This window comes from Psammomys obesus, unplaced genomic scaffold (genome assembly GCF_907164565.1).
Source record: "Psammomys obesus unplaced genomic scaffold, mPsaObe1.curated_primary_1811, whole genome shotgun sequence".
Classification (NCBI taxonomy): Eukaryota; Metazoa; Chordata; class Mammalia; order Rodentia; family Muridae; genus Psammomys; species Psammomys obesus.
The window spans coordinates 12,292,924-12,306,642 of NW_026585895.1; the positions used below are offsets into that span (position 1 = coordinate 12,292,924).

General features: G+C 43.5%; 1 protein-coding gene across 2 annotated transcripts in view; it reads right to left on the reverse strand.

The window, feature by feature from the left end:
- Positions 1–1,192: 1,192 nt before the first annotated feature.
- Positions 1,193–13,719, reverse strand: part of Rapgef4 (Rap guanine nucleotide exchange factor 4) — a 117,576-nt gene continuing 105,049 nt past the window's right edge. For both annotated transcript variants that reach the window (XM_055600496.1, XM_055600495.1), the window contains 2 exons: positions 5,499–5,553; positions 1,193–2,411 (listed from right to left, as the gene is read on the reverse strand). In XM_055600496.1, coding sequence (XP_055456471.1) covers positions 2,284–2,411; positions 5,499–5,553 — 183 coding nt within the window. In that variant the 3' untranslated portion in view covers positions 1,193–2,283. The remainder of the gene's footprint in view (positions 2,412–5,498; positions 5,554–13,719) is intronic.

The following is a 13,719-nucleotide window of genomic DNA, read 5'->3' on the forward strand; positions in this document are numbered from 1 at the left end:
TGTGTGTACTTCTGGGAAGAAATGAATGTTTCATGAAATAACACATCTATTCTTTAGGGCACTGAAATACTATATAAAGAAACCAAAAGCCATTTATATGATTTAGCATTTGACAAAGTAGGTTTTAACTGTGGGGTGTTAAACAGAATTTATTTGGACTTCTCATTAATCTATCAATGAGAACCAGGACTCATTTGTAAGAACTGGATCTAGTATGCAGGGACCTCCAAACTTATTTGAAGATGCTGTCTTAATTTTCTTGTCTTCATGGTTGTATTTCTGTTGGTGGGGAAACAATGTGAATTTGTGAAACTAGTGCAGCCTGGAACACACTATGGGGAAAAAAAATAGACTTAAAAAAAAAAAAAAGACAGGTCCATAATGTAAGGAATTTTAAGCTTTACACTGAGAAATAGTATGACATGTGATTCCACAGTGTCTCTTCCCATAGCAGCATTTCTGATGCTCAAAAGGTAATGAGAGGATGAACAAAACATATCCACAGAATGCATATCGATCAGCCATATAGAGGAATGGACTGTCGATAAAGGAAGTGACATGGAAGAATCATGAAGAAAGGGGCAGGGTGGAGATGAGGGAGGGAGGGTGGGATTGGGAGGGAATGAGGGAGCGGGATACAGCTGGGATACAGAGTTAATAAAATGTAACTGATAAGAAAAAAATAAAATAAATAATAAAAAGAAAAAGAATCATGAAGACACCATGTTAAATGAAAGGAGCCAGACACCAAAGGCACGTGTTGCATGATGCCAGTCATAGGAGGCTCAGAGCAAGCTCCCAGCAACAGAAAGTAGATTAGGGTTGCCTGGGGTTGGAAGGAAAACGAGAGTTGAATATCCTTTCCATGCGGTGACAATCTGATGTCAGTGACAATGGTTTTACAACATTGTGAATATACTAAACCTCACTAGATTACTCTGAGAGGGTGCATTCTAGCATTAGTACATGAACTTAAAAACAAATCACAGCACATAGACAAACAAACAAAACCCCTTAAATCCAGGCTGAGCTCTAGGTTGAGTGGGTATTTAGCATGCAGGAGGTCCTGGGTTCAGTCTCCAGGACACACACATAAAATAAATAAATGATAAAAAAAAAAGATTCCAGCACCCACCACGCTGAGAGGGAGACTTCCTGTATCAAAGAAACTGACAACACAACCATTTCCTGTCAAGTATATTTAATGAAGATACCGGTTGGTATTTACAGAAGAGATATATACATACAATTCCTACACATTAAATGTAGTCGGATTGTGAAAACAGAAAAAAATGTACTCCAAATATTCATACTGAATAAAATAAATAAAAAGGCATTATTTGGCACAATGTCTATTATGTAGCAAATAAATAACTCTATACTATTGATCGCATGACCTATTTACAATCTATCTGAAAGTGCAAAACAACTGCTGAAAATTAAGGTTTTTGTAATAACATTTAAGTCCAGAAAATATGTTTTTTTTTTTCCATCAGTAACAATAAATTTGTAGAGGAAAAGGTTTTTAATGCCCAGGAAAATATTTAAATTTTGAAAAATGTTTTGTGCATATTGTGCTCTTCTGAAATGTTACTTTATATCTTAACGCTGGCGATATTAAGAACCTTCATGTTTCTCAGTGGGATTCTTGTGTATGTAATCCTGATTTGTAAGTTTTTTAAAAGTTACAATGTAAACATACTGTTGTATAGACCATTTAGAAATTACAGACCAAATAGCCATAATGTGTCATGGTATTGTGGTGAGGTTCTCTTCCTTCAGAGGTAAGATTATGAAGATGGAGGAATACGACCTATAGTTTAGACTCTTATGGTTTCCTCAACACCCTCCCCAGACCCCATGCCCCAAATCAAGTTGCTAAGTAAACAAACCATTCAATGACACATTACCGATGCATCCACGTCAAACCCATCCACGGCACAGTCCACGCTGCAAACAGCCCGGGAAGGGATGTCGGGGGCCTGACGTAGCCCTTGGCAAGGGTATTTCTTCAGGTGAGCCTGACGGTGGCATGCTGGAAATTACGGAGGGTAACCAATGACTCCTAAGCTACAGCATGTCAGAGTTATACAAATCGCCTCTTCTTTTGTGGTATGGTCAGAGAGTTGGGTGTGGCCCTGAAGGGGGGAGGGGTGTCTCAGGATGTGTCTCTGCTTATTCTGGAGAATTCTCTAGTGGCAACACAGTCAGTAGTAGCATACACAGCATCTTTTGAAAGGTTGTGGACTGGGGACAAAACCCCGCTCTGGGCACTTCAGATGTCTATGGCCTGCGAGGCTCTAATCTGTGTGACATCTGTGATAAAGTCCTCTGGTTGTCAATCACATTTAATTGCCGTACATAACTCCGGACATCCTGATGGTTCTTATTAGCCTGAGCGGCATCGGGATCTGTTAAAAGAATAGCAGGCAGAGTTGGCATTGCATAATATCTGCATGTAAGATGCGTCTTTATTTTCACCACTGACTTATTACATTTATCATAGATTCCCTGGGTTTTGTCAAGCCCTTTCCACTGAAATATTTCTACTTGGTTGGTCCGTCTACTCCCTTCTACCCTCCAATTTTCTTTTCTTCCTGGAATAATCTCTTTTGATCATGTTCCTTTTGCATTGCACCCTTGGGGGGAAGAAAGGCACCAAATAAAAAGGGAAGCTTCTGTCTGATGGCCTTGGTGACAGATGAAAATTGTTTTCCCTTCTTAGCCCTCCTCTGTGTCTCACACTCTGTCTCCACCTCCTTTGATCAAGATGAGGGCTAATGTCAAAGATATAGTTTTATTAGCAACTCACAAAAGCACTTAACACCTGGACTGGACCAAAGAGAGCCGGTGGGCACCAGGCCTCGTAGGCTCCTTTTGCTTGCATAATATACAGCACCACCCCAACTGTATGCCCCTAGGCACAGCTCAAAGGGTAAGGCTACCTTTTGGGTAATTGATAATTTCCAGTAAACTTTTCTTCTCTGACATGACTTGCTCTGAAAGTACTAACCCTAACCCTAATTTTTGGGAACTGACCATTTTATTTTGCTCTGTGGATATGGTACCAGGCCTATCAAAAAGGTCAATGGATTTTATTCAGACCAAGAATCCAAGAAAATCTAACGAGCATAGTTCCTACACACAGTGTATTTGAGAATGAGGAAGGCCAGTTCAGCAGCCGAGTGAGGAGGGGAAGCACTCGGTGCCTTTGGAAGCGGCTGCCTAGTTGCCGAATGCCAGCACCATCTGTGCCCAGAGGGACCAGATTGTCCCTTAGTTTCTGTTTGCTCCTTCCTATGTTTTTCCTTTCTTTCTTTTTTTTTTTAAACAGGGAACCTGAATTTCTCCCCTGTAAATTTCCCCAAATTTTAAATGAAGACTTTCCATATAAAGAAAAAAAAATGCTGTTTCCGTATAACCCAAACCTCTGCTGCTGTCCAAGGGTCACAGACTATCCTGGGATCACTCTCTCCTCTGGTAATCCACAGGCGTGGCCACGCTGGAGTCTGGACTCTGGACTAGACTTCTCCCCTCCCCTCCCAACACTCCTGCGGGGTCCACCCACTCCTCCACAAGACAATCAGAACACCATCTGCGTAAGGGGCTGGAGGGGAGCGAAGCAGGTCTGAGCCCAGAAAGCAGAGACAAGCTACAAAGGCCCCTGCTCGCTGCAAGAAGAAACTCATCAGTATAATTATTACATATAAATAATGCCACAGTGAACCACAGAACACATTGTGCTCAGTTTCCTCCGCTTCCCACTGGCAGTGTACTCTGCACGTACAATATACTGTAATTACATTGTACGCAGCCCCGCAATGTTTATGAATCTATTCCTATAGATTTATCTATAGATTGTTGACTTCAGAGCCGAGCAGCTGCTGTTTACCAGCAGTTGCTGATAAGTTCAACAAATGCAGTCGAAATTAAAAAAAAAAAAAAAAAAATTCCCTCACTTCTCTCAAAGACGTAGAAGAATGTAGAATTTACTGCCAAGGAGGCTGGTAGAACAAAGCAGATCCTGGTTTTGCTCCTGTTTGGTGCTGGGAGCTCCCTGAGAACCTGTCTCCAGGCTCTGAGCCCTCTCCAGCATGCAGGTAATCTCAAGAATGTCTTGGAATCCCCTGAAGGGATTCTGGATTAGAAAGCCTGCTGTAACTGGTCCCGTTTCTCCTCGTTTTCAGATGATTTATGGCCATGTCTTTCACACACTTAGTAAATTACTATAGGAAAAGACATGAGGTGCTTGGCTTCTGCCAGAATCCGTGCAAGAAGGGTTGGTGATACTCAAGACATATTATTTTTAGAAGTGAGAAAGCACAGTTGTTTGAACTAACTTTTTTTTTTTTTTTGGCTTCTTTTCACCCTATAACTTGTTTATTTCCTATAGCATTTCAACTAAAAGACAATGAACATGAGAGCCCTTAATAGTCCTGATAAGATAAAGCAGGTTCTTCGTGAATTGAACTTTTAAAGCTCTTTCTCTACTTGTGTGTGTGTGTGTGTGTGTGTGTGTGTGTGTGTGTGTGTTTTATGTTCTCCTGAACATAAAAAAAAGAAAAAAAGAAAAGAAAAAAAACCAGTGAGGAGTTCTGGCATTCTGTGTTAGTAAGGTCTGGCCTAAAGCCAGAGCACACCACTGTGATTATTAAAACAAGAACCTGTCAGTCTCTACTGGAGAGGATGGTGAGCTGGGCTGCTGGCACATCTGTGTCATCTTACCATGTTGAGTTAATATGCCGGTGCACTCGAATGACTCACATGAGGGCTTGCCTGCTCTCTCCCAAACCAGACCTGAGGAGCAAAGCTCTGGTCCTTATTCCAAGCCCTACGCCAGGGGACAGCAGAATGATCTAAAATGGCCAGCTGGTGTTACAAGGAAACCTAACTCCCAACAGTTTAAAATTGGTCACCTGTTATTAGCAATATTTCATACATTATGAAACCATAAAAATGCTGGGTGTTTATGACATACCCCAACATTTGGAAGAACACCTGGGAATACTGGAAATGTTACATACAATCTTGCCATGGGCCGTTTAGCAAGTGCGCTGTAAACATTAATGCCTTCTCAAGAGGCAATAAATGCTCTTTCCCAGTTTATACACGATCGCACTGACTCACCGGGGACTCCTAGGTTTCTCAGCACAGAGCGCTGAGTGACATGGACAGCAGCTTGCAGGCAGGCTTGTGCAGGCCTCTGTAACCTACCTGTTCTAGGCACACTGCAATGAGCAAACGAGCTTCCTTCAAATCCGCTCATTTGAAATAATATTCTGAACCTTATTTTCCTGGGTTCTGTCAATGTAAATCTATTTTACCCTTACAACAGCCAGACAGCGTTCTTAAAACCAAGGCACATGTGGGTTTCATGGTCCAAACTGCGTTTGACACAGTCAAATATTGTCCAGACTCCTGGAGTGCCCTGGAAGTCTCATTAAAAAGGACTTAATCTCCACCGTGTCCACGACCACATGCAGCGACTCAGAACTTACTGAAGGGCTGGCTCCTGTAGTACCGCACTGTTCTGGCAGTGTTTGCGATCATGCGCTGTGAGGACGAACACAAGGAGAGAGAAATGCAAGTCAGTTTAGCCTATAGTCCCCAAAGGAGGGAAGACATTATTTATTCCAGCAAGACCTGGTTTCACAGGAAACTGCATGTTCTGGAATGCTGACGTTCTGAAAGCAGCTGGCTAATGTGTAACATGCAAAGTGACACTAAGGAGGCATCCCAGTACAGCATGCGCAGGTGACGAGTATTTGTGGTTTCAGGATGCAGCTCTTGGTTTCAGTGTGTGCCTGCTCCTCTCACTGTAAAAACGCATCCCTGACCCCGTGCTTTAAGGCTGAGGAACCGTTTCCACCACCCTTTGAGACTGTCTTGGATGTGAAGAAGGCTTAGTTTCCAGGTTTAGTTAACGGGACTCGGCACTGAGGTGGATTACACTGACTGAATGGAAAGTCAGAATATTCTCCTTGTAATGGTTGCTGCCTCACTATGCTTCTCTTACCTCTTTTAGTCTCAGCAAAAGTATACGACGCAATCAACATTCTGTTTTCCTTCCTTCTTTACTTTTACCTCCTAACTTATAACACTGCCATAGCAACAATTTAGGAAATCAAAATGGTAGGAGCAAAGCAAAAATCATGTAGAGACAGTAAACCCAATGGGTAAACTCATTATTATTTTGGTGCATTAATATATGTGTATGTATATATATATACATACATATGTATATATCATATATATCTGATAACAATAAAAATAATATAATAAAACAAAAAATTAAAAAAATATATAATTTGGTTGGTTTGGTTTTTCAAAACAGGTTTCTCTGTGTACCCCTGGCTATCCTGGAACTTACTCTATAGACCAGGCTAGCCTTGAACAGAGATCTGCCTGCCCCTCTCTCCTGAGTGCTAGAATTAAAGGCATGTGCCACCACTGCCTGGCTAGCCTTCTGATATTTTAAATATAAACACAAAAATGTATTATTTAAAGTTAAGCCATACTGTGCATGTATATTTTGATTTTAATTTTCACCTTGACATTGCACTGTGATTATTTTCCATGCCATTTGCATTTTAAACATTCTTTAAACAGATTATAACTCAGTTGGCCTTTGTTAATTTTGGCACAAGCAATCTTAATTCCTTAAGTTTTGGTTACAATATGAATTTAAAAAAAGCATTTGCGTGTGTGTGCATGTGTGTGTGTGTGCGTGTGCATGTGTGTGTGTGTGCGTGTGCATGTGTGTGTGTGTGTGTGTGTGTGTGTGTGTTAAATACAGACACAAAAGAAGCAGAAAATGATTGGGGATGTGGCCTAGTGGGAAAGTGCTTGCTGAACATATGAGAGGCCCTAAATTTAATCTCCAGCACTGAAAAGGAAAGGAAAGGACAGACAGTACCACCATGAAGACTAAGAACAGGGACCTCAGACTCCCAAGAAAAAAACACTGATGAGGCCTAAGCACAATCCTTTCTCTAGCCAGGGTGTCTAGTTTCTGTTTACGTCACTGTAGCAGTAGCTTGGCTTTGAAGTCCCTACATATGTTTCTGGACTTTGTCTTTCAGATTCTGAAAGGAATCCTGCAGAGATAGTGGATGAATAGTCCAATTAGCAGGAAATTGAAAAACCTTCACCTAGGGAAACCTACTCTTCAATTTCTAAGGAGCTATGTAAATCCAGTACCCATTTTTCTTTCATAGGCCTTTGGTTTACCAAAGTCTAAGAAAAGGAGTTGGAGAAAAGTTGGTCATCTGTAAAAACAAAATGATGCTAGTATTACGAAATATAATGTGGCAAGGAGGTGCCTTTGGCGGGCCGAGCCAAGGTGTGCCCCTGAGAAATAACGCCATGCAACAGATCTAGTATAAAAGGGGTTTACTGAGAGAGGGGAGAGGAGTGAGGACCTGGAAAAGGGATAGAGGTAGAAAAATGGACATGTAGACAGGCAGACAGATGGGGAACAGAGCCATGAGGGCAGAGAGGCGCCTGGTGCAGAGAACAGAAAGGGGACAACTAGACTAGAGAGAGCTGGGGTGGCTGCAGGGGTCCTTTTTATCTGCAGCACACCTGGCGTACCTGGTAAGCAAGTGCGAGGTCCCCTCCCCCTCCCCCAAAGCCAGTGGAGAATCGCCTGAAAGCTAACAAGAAGAGTCAAGGCCTTGCAAACGTGAGCATAGCAATGTGCTGGCTGCTTCTGCTTGGACGATCCTGGCAAGGGGAGATGGCTCAAGTCTGTATGGGATGCTTTCCCACACACAAAGTGGCAATCGGGGAAGTTGTTCAAACTTTACTTTCATAAAGGGTCCTAGAATCCAGCACCGCGGCTGATCAGCATGCGAAATAAACTACAAATACCTCCAAGAAGATGTAGCATACAATGTATAATTAGCCTCTGATATATGGAGCCCCAGAATAAACAGTAACTATGATAATTTCCCTCCTAATTTACTTTAAGCTGTTTTTTCACTCCTGTAAAGGCTTTGCATCGGAAGGGCACAAGTATGTTCCATGTAGAATTATTGTAATTCTTCAGATAGTGAATGGAGTGTAATTACCGAAAACCCCATGAAATGCTGCCAGTATGCCCCTCTGAAGAATAATAAAACAATTAGCAGAGGTCAGAAACCTCTTCCTATACCATTTTGTAGGGAGTAATTGTTCTGCTTTTTAGTTTTGAAAGATAAAACATTTCATTCTGACTTTAGTTTTAGACTACTCTTTATAGCTATCCTCTGAGGCTTCATAATTTTTATCTCATTATGTAGTTTAAAATGTGAGAACAATTGTTCAAATCCGTAATTTCTAGCCCCGAAGTTCATTTTACCTTTCTAAATCTTTGATTAATTTTAACAATGGTTTTAATTTTGACGTATCCTTTTAATTGTATTGCCAAGATAACTTCAGCTTAACTTCAAAATCCAAATCGGGCTTTCTAAGGAGGTCCATTCTTTCCCTTTGTGAGGTCCAGACAATAATGTTTAATGGTGTGAACTCAGAGAGGATAAGGGAAACCGCTACCATTGCTGGCCAATATCTGCTTACAGCATGATTTCAGGAGGCTAAAAAGAGGGGGTGGGACTTCAGCATGATTATTCTAGCTCCAACCTCTTTTGCTCCCACCGACACATGCTATCTTTCTATGCTGCTGAGACCTCAGAAATCACCGCCCTCCCCCAAACCCATTTCCAGGGTCCACAACACCTTCTGGAGCTTGCATATAAGCCATGGCTTCCCAGAGTTTGATGCATTCAGCAGTGGGAACATAACCCCTCCAAAGCCAGCCTTCTCATTCATAAAGATTTCTGACCTAGAATTGTGTTGCTGTTTGGAGTCAAAGCGCCTCTCCCTGTACTTTTCACCCAGCGAGCTCGCAAACCCTAACAGATATGTTAGGCTAGTTTCTCAAACATGTAATACTCCCACCTTACATCTCCCCCGACTCAACCTAAACACCTCCGACTTATTCGGCAGTTTCTTACAGGATGATCTGGTCTCTTCTATCCAGTTTCTGCCGTGACATCTTAGGGTGCAGAGAAATCACTTTTCTCCCCTCCCTGATGTACATCTAAGTCACCATTTGAATGAAATTATGTCACTGACATCTGTTGAACTTCAGAGAATTAAGCCTGGCTACCTGGCTCACTGGGCTGCTGTCTGGACACAGCTCTCTGCTCTGCAAATGTGCGGTGGAGGATTTTTACATTTATCTCCACCGTAATATACATAATAGTCTTTCTGTCTTTTGTGTTCCAAAGACTTCGCCCCCATGTGTCATCTTCGGTGACAGACGAGATTATTCGTTGTTGCACCCAGCTGAGGTTGGCCGAAACTAAAGTTAAAGAGACACAGGTTTCATTATCCAGCTGCTATAATGGGGGAGGGAGCCAAAAAATTACACCCTGGGCTTAGAGGTCTTGCCAGAGCAGGTTGGCCTGCCTGGAGCTGGCTAGGCAGCTCGGTAAAGCCAGGCCAGGGGAAAAATGCTTGATTGTCCTAGAGCAAAAGTCTCATCTCTCTCTCTCACACACACACCTCAGCAGAGCTGAGGATTATGACTGCTATTAGTAACTGGCTCATCACCAAAGCTGTTGGTAATTTGGGGGTGAATGTGAGGAGAACACATGCCCTCAGGATGTGCTCCAAGTTGGTGGGGTGGACAGACTGAAGCCCCTGGTCACACGTGAAATGATTCTTCTGTGGGATCCGCCCTGAGTGCAGGCCTGTGGGGCTCGTTTGCACACTTATTGTCCTGTTTGTACAATTCCTGACCTGCAGGGCTGAGAGATGAACCCAAGTGAGGCTAAGGAATTCTCCTCAGGACGAGTTTCTTCAGAGAGGCTACAAAAGAAACAGTGATGGTAACCACAGCCAGGCATTTCTTTCTCTTTATAACTGAAGGAGACTCCGAAACACGTATCTTTCTTGGGGCCTATGTGAACCAAATGAAGACCCTCCCTGCCTGTACTTCAACTCTGAGACAAGGCAAACACAGGCTCTGAGGCAGAGATTTATCCTTGGATCCAGTGAGGCAGGAGGTGTCTTCTTGTTCAAGGCCTCAGCCTCACCCATTTACCAGCCTGTGGGACAGCCTTTCAGGAACAGGCTTACCCAACCAGCTCTTCTCCCTCACGTTTCCATTCTCATGTGGCCCGGGAGCTGGGTGCCAGGCCTCTCTGCTTTGCAGTCTTCCTACTCTGTTCCTTCCCACTCTCAGCCCTGCCCAAGCTCCCCCACTTGTGCAGCCGAGGCAACACAGGCTTATGTATGTAGTGTTCGAGTCCAGACTAGCAGGCCTCCAGGCAAGGCCACCTGACACTGTTACAGGCTCAGGCACCACCAGTCAGCTTCCCTGGGCTTGGGCCATTTGGCTCCTCAGCTAGGAGCACCCTAAAGAGCAGCTGCCAGGCTTCATGTCTCTTCTAACAAGTGACTGTTACAGCAGTTTTTGCTTCTCCTTCACTTGACTTCTAAGATCTTGAGCCTGCTTTTTTCTTTTTCTTTTGATTTTTCAAGTAAGATCTTGCTATACTTCAGGCTGGCCCTAAACTCATGACCCTCCAGTGGAAGCATTGTAGACATGTGCCATGCTCAGCACCATTTCTCTTTTGACATTTCTATTTCTACTGCTTTGACTCTCTCTCGGTCTCTATGCTTATCCGGTATCGGCCCTCTATTCATCCTTCTGTGCTTAGCATCTATTAAAACCCATTTACAATGGGACATAATTTTTTCAGACTGCTACATCTTCAGGAGAAGAATTTTTCCCCATAACTAGGTACAGAAATATATAGTGTCTCTTCTACAAATGCTCCCATCGCAACACATTCCTGAAGAAGCCTGAGCTGTGTTCCCAGCTGCAGACCTTTATGATCATCCACAGGATTTGTGACAAACAGACACACATATCTAACATACATAATATTCACAGTCTGTTGCACACAGGAAGGTCATGGGACAGCAGGGTGCATGCACACACGGAGTATTGTGTACATCTCCACACACACTGAAGTAGACTGGAAAGACGCTGCAGGACAGAGTGCCATGAGGTAGGGAAGCAAAAGAATAATGCCGGTTCAGGAACAGAAAGCTGAGAGAAAGATATCCTGAGACAAATCTTTGCAAAATGCTACAGGTCGCCCTCATTAGTAAATTCAAGTTCTGACAAACTGAAAATGCCTTCAGATATCACGAAATCCTTTTCAAATGCCCGTCCTTATCAAGTCCATCACTGGACTCTCACTGGATGATTCTTCTATTTAACGACTATTTCTAGGACACATTTATGGGATGATGTTCATGAAACATCAGTGACGAAACAGATGAGGTTCCTGGTCTGCGGCCCTCACCTTCTAGCGCAGAGGACAGATGAGGAAAAGCAAAGATGGCCATCTCAGCTCGTAAGAGCTACCCTCAGGGCTGGGCCATCCCTCAGAGTGCTCAATGTGGGTGAGCAATGCTAGTGGGAGCCAAGGGGACTCACTCAGAGAAGATGCAGGAGCATAAGCCCGAACCACGAGAAGGAGCCAGATATACAAAACTCTCAAGCAAAGGTGACAGCTGGAACAAAGGACCCAAGGCTGGAACGGAAAGGAAGAAGGGTGGTTTTGGCAACGTGGCCTACAGACACAGCTGAAGTCTGAGATGGAGCCTGATGGGTTCTTAGGGCAGCATGGCTGGATCTTATTGTGTGGTTGTATGTGCTGTGGTTTTGTCTGCTGCTGACACAGCTGCAGGAATGTCTCGCCATAGGCTTCTTCAGTGTACATCTCTTACTGCTCTCGTGGCCTCCGTTGTGAGGACTTTTGTTAACTTTTAATATTCCATGTGTTTATATCTTATCTTCACAACGGCATATATTCTAGAGGACCAGGACTACTTCATAGGCATCTTTTTATTTCCTAGTGAAGCCCTTTGCCGGGGCACTCTCATATGTTCTGCTGCTTTGAAGCATGCTCTTTGGAAAAATCTACATTTGTCTTGCTCTGTGGAGTCTATAGAAAGTGTAAGTCCCCATGGCATTCCTACAGATTTCCTTTGGATTGAAAAAGGTCTTAGGAACTAAGCAGAGTTGAACATTTATATATTTTTACCTAAAGATTCTTTTTTACATAGCTCCAGGTTAAAAAAAACAAACAAACAAACAACAGTGCTCTGCATGTGCATTTTAGATTATTATTGGCGTTCGAAGCCTCATTGTCGCTAGCCATACAATGGCATGCCTAGCGAGGCGAAACTGAAAGGATTCAAAACATTTCTCTTCCCCAATAAGATCTGTTCACGATTCCAGAAGTCTAGAAGTGCCCCCCCCATGCTTTTCATTCCAGAAAAGAAACGGCCATCTCAAAATCTTATTCTTAAAGCAATGTACCTAAATACGGGTATGTCTGACATGGAACCAGCCTTGTGGCACAGCAGCATGCGTTCTGCAGCCTCAGACAGTGGCAGCCAGCCAGCGTGGTACCCTCTAATCCATTGCTGGTCTACCTTCTGAGTGTTATAAATATTCATACACACCATAGAAAGCTAGAAAGGGCTTTATTCAAACATTTTTTGAATATCCCTTTATGTTTCCCCCAAAAGAAAGAATGCCTGGAAATTTTTTTTTTTTTTTTTGCATAAGGATCAGAGTGTGAGTTCTCTTTTGTTCATATTCACAAATCCTGAAAACCAATATGCAACAAATTCTCTAACCCTCATTTCATACCTCAAGGGTGAAGACACTCAAAATAAAAACAAAACAAAAAACCAGTGTTGGCATGCTGGCTTGTCGCGCCCGCATGAGGCCGGCACCACAGAAAGGCACTGGTGTCCCTGGCTGCCCTGGTGACATCTGCCCCTGTCAGGCTCCCCCACTGGGGACAGAGCCCAGCAGGTCTACACACACAGACTGCCCGCTCCGCTCACACCTGGCCCTTGCTGACGGACGACTGATGAGAATCTAGAAAAGAAGATGCAACCTTCTCTGAGACACAGAGGGGTAGCTAACTGTAGCTGAGGGTGATTGTGCCACCTCCAAGAAGAAGGGAGGCTGGTCGATGGAAGGAAATGCTGGAAAGCCAGCCAACACTGATTGATCAATGATGATCAATAATGCCATATGATCAGTCAGGTTTAGAAAGCCAATCAAATCTATTTCATCTTCCTGGAACATGTAACTCATGGAAGGGCATTTTTGAAATCTGTCTGGTAATATTTAGAAAGATGCTGTTACAGAGGACTAAGAGACTTTTCCCAAAATATTTCTCTGCCTCTCTTGCATAGCAACAGAGCCCATAACTGTTAATAAGGCATGTTGACACTCCCCAAAGAGGGCTACATTTTCTAGCCTTCCTTTCATGTGATTAAATTTCTAGCCACCAAGATGTGACAGAGACGGTGTGTACAGCTTCTTCCTCATCCTTAGTGGGAAAAGCATAACTTCACTCATGCCTTTCCCCTCTTCGCGGCTAAAACGTGGATGCAACAGTGTGCCATCACAGACCACAAGAAATGGAAAGAGAGCTGAAGCCAGGCACTTTGTTCCTCAGAGTGGAGCTACAGTGCTCCCTGAACACTCTGAAATAACGCTGGGTCAGGTGGCACACACCTTTAATCCCAGCACTCTGGGAGGCAGAGGTGGGTGGATCTCTGTGGATCTCTGTAGGCCAGCCTGGTCTACAAAGTATGTGCAGGACAGCCAAGGCCACATAGAGAAGCCCTGTC